Below are 7,395 nucleotides of genomic sequence, written 5' to 3'. Positions count from 1 at the left end.
CACGAAGTCCCGCCATCAGGGACCCATGTGGACATGGGCATTGAGCAAAAACCGCGTTCCGGGTGGACCGTGCCTCCTGATGGTCACGTCGGTGAAGCGCAGCCGTGCCGTGCTGGTGCACAGGGCTGCTGACCCCGTCACCGTCCCTCGGGCTCTGTTAAACGGCCGTAGCTTTTTTGTCACGGTCATAGGAGCCCACTTTGTGGCGTTGCACGTCAAACTCTTATCTGCCCACGGATTAGTCGCAATATAAATATCACTTTCGACTTCCTATTCTGTTTGCAGAATTTTGTTCATTACGCCGTCGTCTTAAATTCCTCTTTCTGAATTCAAGCTGCGGTCGAGACAGACCCGGGAAGGCGAGAGCTTCTGCATTTGCTCTCCCGGAGCAGGGTTTGGCGGAGTCCCCGCCAGCCACCCCTCTGTCCCGGGAGTGTCCAGGGCCCGCCCCAGACGTGGTCCTTTCTGGGTACTTTCCCTCTGCCGTCTCACTTGAGGAGGATGAACTCCGGAAGGACCAGCCCTGCCCCCACTTCCAAAAGCGAACGCGGGAGCAGAGAAGGCAGCTCATCCCGCGGGGGCCGGGGCGGCGCGGGGTGCGGGGGTGAGTCTCCCTCTGCCATGGCAGCTGCAGCCTGGGCCGGCACGGGAGGTCGTTTTAACGTGGGGAGGGGCCCTGCGCGTCATTCCCAGAGACCGTGTGGCTCTCCTTTCCTTGCGGCTGGACCGCAGGGGTGGGGCCGTCTCCCGTTCTGTCACAGAACACTGCGGGGGCGTAGATCATAGGTCATGAGTCGAGCGCCGCCTCCTCCCTCTAGGCTGCCGTGCGCCCGCCCTTCTGTGTGTGGAAGTCGTGATGCCAAAGGTGGTTTCACAGGTGGCCTCGGGTCTGGTCCCCAGCCTGGAGCCTGAAGCGGGCTCTGAGCCGAGCCCCCGCCCGAGGCCTTGGCCGTGACGTCACCGCGTCCCGGGGGCTTGTGCGGGCAGGACCGGTGGGACCTCATGAGCAGCTGGGTGGTCAGGGTGTGGCCCCGGCTCCTCAGTCTGCCCCTCCCCGTCCTGGAGGGCCCCGAAATGACCTCCTGTCTCTTTCCTCCACAGACGTGGACCTGGCCGTCACCGAGGCCGGCAGCTCCGACAGCCGCGGGGAGAGGGCCGACCTCTATGCCCACGGGGACGAAGGCCTCCTGGGTGGAGAAGCCAGCTACCTGGGCCCGCCCCTCACCCCCGAGAAGGACGATGCCCTGCAGCAGGCCACCACGGTGGCCAACCTGCGGGCCGCGCTCATGAGTAAGAACAGCCTGCTGTCGCTGAAGGCCGACGTGCTGGGGGACGACAGCTCCCTCCTGCTGGAGTACCTGCCCAAAGGCGCACACTCCCTGTCGTGTAAGTGCCCTGCCGCCGGGCGGGGAGAACGCAGCCGCGTCAGGCGAGGGGGAGCGTGTGGCTCGGCCATCGGCTGTGGGCTGGGCGCGGGTCTGTCAGGGAGGTCACGGGGCGCTCGTGCTGGTGCCCGGAGCTGGAAGGCAGTGGACGTGGGCCGTCAGGGTGACGGGGAGGGGACAGCGTGCTTGTTCGACCCCTCGCGCTTGACCCCGGGGCTCCTAAACCTGCAACCTGACCGAGCTGAGGGCCGGCAGTGGGCAGGCCAGGGACGCAGAGCCCTGCGTGAGTCAGGACGCTCTGGCAAGGGGCACGGAGCCTCCGTGCAGAGGGCAGGCCAGCTCTCTCTGTGGGCGCCCGTCCCCTCTTCACACTGTGACCCACCGTGTGGGGAGAGATTTGAGGGGCCTTCATCTCCTCGCTGTGTCCCCCTGGACAATGCTGGTGGTGCAAATGGTTAGCGGTGGATGCCGTGCCCACAACCTAAATGTGTCCAGCCTCGCTCTGGCCGCCCACCCAGGAAGTGGGCTCCCTTGTGATGTCCCGCCCACAAAACACGAGAGCATGTAGCTTTCACACCCACCTGTCCGCCAGCCTGAGAGCGAGCTGCTTTCCCGTGCGGGTGCTCTGGGGGGGAGCTCTGGGGAGCTGTCTGGGGACGCTGCTAGAGGAGACTCTGAGTGTGTCCCCAGGGAGAAGCCCCCGCTTTGTGTGCAGCTGTGCTCAGTGCAGGCATCAGAGGGACGAGGTGTGGCCCAGCTCTCCCTGGGGGGCACGGGGACGCAGTGTATAGAGCCTGCGGGGCGCTACACCCCAGGTGGCTCTGGGGTCAGTGCGTGGGGGGCATCACGTGGGGCGCTTTGCTGAGCGCCGCGGGGCGAGCTGAACCACGGGCTGCCCGTGTGCTGGACGCCGGGGATCTGGGGTGCGTAGCTTTCCCTTAACCTTCACTTCAGAAAACGACCTTTTAACCTCTTTGTTTTCGTGAGCGCTAAATTATTTAAGTTTTGTGTTGGAGCGATGGAAGTTGCTCATGGCTGACAAAGACCAAAGTTGGAAAGTAACGTTCACATCCCCTTCGTCACCGTGTGCCGGACTAAGACCTACTGCCACTGTCTGAGGCAGGCCGGACACTCGGCCGGTTGTGAGAACGTGGCTGTGTGGTCAGACCAAGGCTGTCGGGTGGTGCGTGTGCTTCTAGAAACAGGTTGAGGCCTCGCTTCCCGCCTCTGGAAAATGGGTCCTGTCACTTACGCAGCTGCTGTGAATTCGAAACAGTCGCATTCGTAAGACGTGGAGCGGTCGAAGTTCCCGCAGCACATGCCAGGTGCTCAAAGTGGCAGCCCCTCCCCCACTGGGCAATGGCTGCATGTGGCAGAAGTTGTCGGGTACGTGCCGATCCCCAACCCCCGGACGGCCAACGACGGTGCTTCCGGGGCGTCTGGGGTTTGCGACAGGCAAGTCCAGCAGCTGGATGTGCAGCCGAGAGACTGGACAGGTTTTGTGAGGGACGAAGAAGGACCGGGATGGGTGACGCCGGGGCCTTTGGCTGTGGAGAGGACGGGGCGTCCGGCATCTTCGCCTCCGATGGCTCCCGCCGTCCCCCGTGGGCCTGGCCACTCCCCGCCGTCCCCCGTGGGCCTGGACACTCGTCCCATCTCTCTAGCTAGCTGCTCCTGACACAGACACGGCCTGTTGCAGACTTGGAGGCACCAGCTCTGTGCTGCCCCCGCGTGGCTGATCCGGATCCGTCACAAGGCGTGAGAGCCAGGGAATGGCTCCCTGGTGCTTCTCTGCCGCTGGCGTCTGGCAGCGGGGACTTGTCCGAAGGCATTTGCTGCATCTGTGCAGGAACCATGCTGGGGCCGGGGCTCAGGGCTCCGACAGCCCCTAAACGCCGATCCCACCGCCTCTGGTCAGGCAGCGCGACTTGTGTGCCGTGTGTCTGACTCGGGGGCACTGTGAGCACGACACGGCCAAGGGCAAAATGCGCTCTGTCGGCTGGTGCCCTGGGCAGTGTCTCCCTTGTGCCTCGGTCCCTCCATCCTGGCGCCCAGCAGAGGCCCAGACCCCTCCTCACAGCGGGGCTCACACCCAGTAATGCCACCAGGCAGGTGGCCACCCTGTTTCCCATCAGGTCTTCGCGTTGTCCTGCGTGGTCACGGTGCACGGTGTAGTCGGTCCCCACGCCGGGGTGGGGTCGCCAGCGCCCGCTCTGCCATCACACACGTGTCCCCACGGCTTAGAGGGAGCCGAGCGCTGGGGCGGGAAGTGCTACCCCTTCTGCGTCGAGCACCGTGACTGATTGAGGGGGAGTCGGCGACTGGGTGTGGTACTTGTTGTTTGTCACATTTTAGTCTCTTTGCTTCCGTGTTCTGAGTTCACCGCTCTTCTAGTGAGAGTCTGCCCCCCGTGTCCCGTAACGGGTGAGCAGCTGGCAGAAGCCCCCGCCGGGCGGGCTGCAGGCTGACGACTGGGCTGCGGTGGACGGGACACCTGCCCAGCAGGCCGTAGGAGCTGGCGGTTATTTTAAAACATTATTTTCTGACGTTCTCAGTAAAACCTGCCTCTTTCCAGGCACATACTAAAATGAGAAATGAAAACACCCAGAAGAAAACATGATTTTTCTGGAATTCTGGGGTTCTCCCTCACCATAGCAGTTGGGTGGCCTTGGGGAAGCCAGGCGGACGCAGGCCGTGACTGTGGCCGGTACGGCACGTGCCAGCCAGTGCCGGTGCGCCTTCTTGGTGGAGGAGAGGAGGGTTGCCGAATAGTGGCATTTGACGTCCATGCGTGTGGCATCTGCCCCCAGACATGCTGCCGCGAGCGTCGGTGCCCCGAACTCTCCCCAGCCCCCTGTCCACTGCCTCCTGTCTCTGGGCCGGCCACCACTGGTGGCATGTTTTGCGATCCGTGAAGAAGCTGTGAACACAACCCGGCCACCTGCTGGGCATGGGCTGCGCTGTGCCCTGTGCCCCTCACCCACTGCGTCCAGAAGGGACCCTCTTCCTGGGGGCTACAGATGTGCCCGAGCCCCCAGGTCCCCTGTGGCGGCTGTGGTGTCGTGTCCTCCGGACTGTCAGCCTGATGTGCACGGGGTGTGTGCACGGAAGGGGCCCCGTGCATGTTTGTGAAGAGGACGGGTGGCCTCGAACCAGACCTCACCGATGGCAGAGGCACCGCCACCCCGCTGCCCACTGCAGGAGCACAGGGGGAGATGACACGTCCCCACGGGATGCGCCCCGCAGTCCCAGGCCTGTCCCTATGCGGGTCTGCTCGAGGGGACACTGGTCTGGTGAGGGCAGATTTGCAAAAGAAAGAGAAAGAGGCTGCAGATGTTTAAGAGAACCATTAAACGCGCAGGCCGTAAGTCGTAACCAACAGCCAGTGCTGAGAAGCCCTTTCTGGATGGCTCTGGAACCTTCTGGAAACAGTCTCCTCGTGTGTAGAAGTCTGAATTCGCAGGTGATCTCGTGCCCGGATCCTGGCACTTCCGCTGACTCCTCCCTGAGGGGACTCTGTGTTCTCCGTTTCGATTCTGTTTGACTTAATTCTTTCTGTTCTGCTGCCTTTTCCGGTGGCAGGCGGGGGTCCGGCCTGCTCACCGCTGTTTGCCGAGTGGACGCCGTGGATGCGTTGTTTGTGCACGAGGGGTCGTATCCGGGTGGGCGGTGGCGGGGTGGGACCGTGACCCGCGCGTCTGTGCCTTCTTGGGCTCTTGGAAGTGTCAAGAGGACAGGGGTCACTGCATGGTTTTTGGGGGAGCACACTGGAGAGGAACCGGCCCGCATGGGCCCCAGAGGCCGAGCGCCGTGGGGACAGCGAGGACCCCCTGCGGCGTGGACGAGCGGATGCACCGAGTTCCTGTGAGCCTGGTGCGGTGGCCTCTGGGGCGGTGGCCCCGTGTCCCAGGCATGAGCTGAGAGTGGCTGCCACTGATTTTCATTCTGGCTGAGGTGGTTAAGTAAGGAGTCAGGGACGCGAGTCCTTCTGGACTGAGGGTGGACGCTGCGGTTCCAAACACTTTCCTGTGGAAGAGTCTGATGAGGTGACTGCACGTTTAGACCAACGGCCAGCCTGCCGCCCCCGCCGGGCCCCTTGCTGCCCCTCGAGGCCGCGGGGCGCGTGCTCCCTGCCCTCACGGTGGTCCGGACTCTCTGGGCAGCAGCCCTCGTTGTGTCCTTGTGCCTCAGAGACCCCCAGCCCGGGCGGGTCTCGTGTGGAGACCCCGGCACCTCGTGTGGGGGTGGCAAGCTGGTGAAAGATCCCAGACGGCCAGGTCCAGCGAGACCGGGCTTTGTCAGGTGGCACTCGCCCACTGCCGGAAGGTCAAGGACGACGTTTCCAGGACGTTTCTGCTCGTTCCGTGGCTGAGACCATTTCCTGCATTCCCAGGCCTGGTAGCAGCCCAGGGCACAGGGGGAGCGTGAGGGCACAGTGGCCCTCAGCCTAGGATGCCACCCCGGTGACCAGCCAGGCCGAGGACAGCGCCAGCCCAGATGGGACGTGTGCACAGCCAGATCAGCCGTCCGGCCCAGTCCCACAAGTGCTCGGTGGGTCCGGGCGTGTGACCAGCTCTGTGAGAGCCACTGCTTCCCACGCTGCCCCCTCCCGACGCCCAGCCCAGCGGGTCGGAGGGGACCGTGGGGTTAGCCGGCTCACCTTCTGCAATGACAGCGTGCCACATGGAGTGCGATTGTTTTTCATATTTATATGGAAATGCCACTCTGAGGAATTCACCCAGGGGAAAGACGTGTGAGTCACGCAGCAGCAGGTAAAGGCACCGGTCCCTGGCCGAGTGGCAGGCGGTGCTGGGCCACATGCGTCCCCTACCCCTAACCTGTGCACCCACGACGAGCTGGTCCTGCTCCTGACCGCACAGGGGCAGTGGATGTGCACACAGGGCCGTCGGTCTCGAGGGAAGGCGGGCCTTCCCGGCGGCGAGTCCCTGCAGCTGGGTGCCCAGCGCCTTCCCCGCAGGGGGGCTTTGGTGGGAGGTGCCGCATCCTTCCCATGTGGATTTTTCTTTTGAGCATCCATTCGTTGAGAATTAATTGTAGCCTTCCTTTCCAGACATGTGACAGGTCGTCCTTGTGGTGACTGGACAGGGACCTGGTAAGTGGTGACAAAATCTACCTGCTCTCAGTCTCCCCGAGTTAGCCACGCCCCGCGGCTTGTAACTCATCTCTCTCGTTCTAGATCGATGCCCCTCGAGACCTGGAGACCTGGGCTCGGAGCGAGGCCCCCTCTGGACGTGGCTCTAGCCAGTGCTGGGTGGGTTCCTGGGGGCCGGCGCAGGGCGCAGGGCCTCCTTCCTGCACGCTGTGCGGGTGCCCCTCCCCGGGGCCTGAGGGGCATCTGCCCGCAGTCCTTGGGCGCTGACAAGCCAGCAGAGGACCCCTGAGGAAAACACCCGTGGAAACCGATACCTCCACTGTGTTGGATGATTTGGAGGCCAGGAAACCTTGACCAGGCTCCTCGTGCTGGAGCAGATGTCCCCACGGGCCCACTGGTCAGGGCCAGATGGCCACTGGCCAGTGACAAAGCCACGTTGGGACAGGGCAGCTGCTGGGAGCGGAGACTAAGCGTCCACTTGTGCTTTTAACGCACTCATTCTTCGAACCCTCCGCCGGAGCCAGGTGAAGACCTCCCGGTGCCCACCTGGTGGGCAGGTGGGCAGGTGCGCCTGCGGCCTCCAGGCACGGGGTTTTGGGCGCTTGGGAGGACTGCCAACTTGTGAGGCAGAACGGGAGAGCAGGGACAGGGACCCGAGCCACCACCCATGGCGAGAGGAGCCAAATAGCTCTGACCACATTACCTCCTCGAAAGTTCGGTGGAGGAAGCCTAAGCGCGCCCCACGCGCGCCCCACGCGCGCCCCAGCATCCCCCTGCTGGCCGAAGGACACAGCCTCCGCGGCGGACCACCCAGACTGCTTCCCTTCGGACAGAGCGCCGTGCGTGCGCTGCTGGCCGCTCCCTTGCAGGCGCCCCCCGCGTCCGCTTGCTCGGGCA

The 7,395-nt window shown here is 63.8% G+C and overlaps 1 protein-coding gene across 2 annotated transcripts in view; it reads left to right on the top strand.

Annotated features, from left to right (window-relative positions):
- Positions 1–7,368, top strand: part of ZBTB46 (zinc finger and BTB domain containing 46) — a 28,881-nt gene extending 21,513 nt beyond the window's left edge. Inside the window, exons 3-5 of one of the 2 annotated variants that reach the window (XM_023519872.1) lie at positions 1,102–1,386; positions 6,457–6,498; positions 6,583–7,368. In XM_023519872.1, the coding sequence (XP_023375640.1) occupies positions 1,102–1,386; positions 6,457–6,464 (293 nt within the window). In that variant the 3' untranslated portion in view covers positions 6,465–6,498; positions 6,583–7,368. Of the gene's footprint in view, positions 1–1,101; positions 1,387–2,641; positions 4,994–6,456; positions 6,499–6,582 lie in introns of those variants that run through there. The other variant, XM_023519871.1, reaches the window with a different exon arrangement.
- Positions 7,369–7,395: the final 27 nt, after the last annotated feature.

The sequence above is a fragment of the Pteropus vampyrus genome, unplaced genomic scaffold, assembly GCF_000151845.1.
Source record: "Pteropus vampyrus isolate Shadow unplaced genomic scaffold, Pvam_2.0 Scaffold239, whole genome shotgun sequence".
NCBI classification, from domain to species: Eukaryota; Metazoa; Chordata; class Mammalia; order Chiroptera; family Pteropodidae; genus Pteropus; species Pteropus vampyrus.
This window is presented reverse-complemented; position numbering and strand designations above follow the sequence as displayed.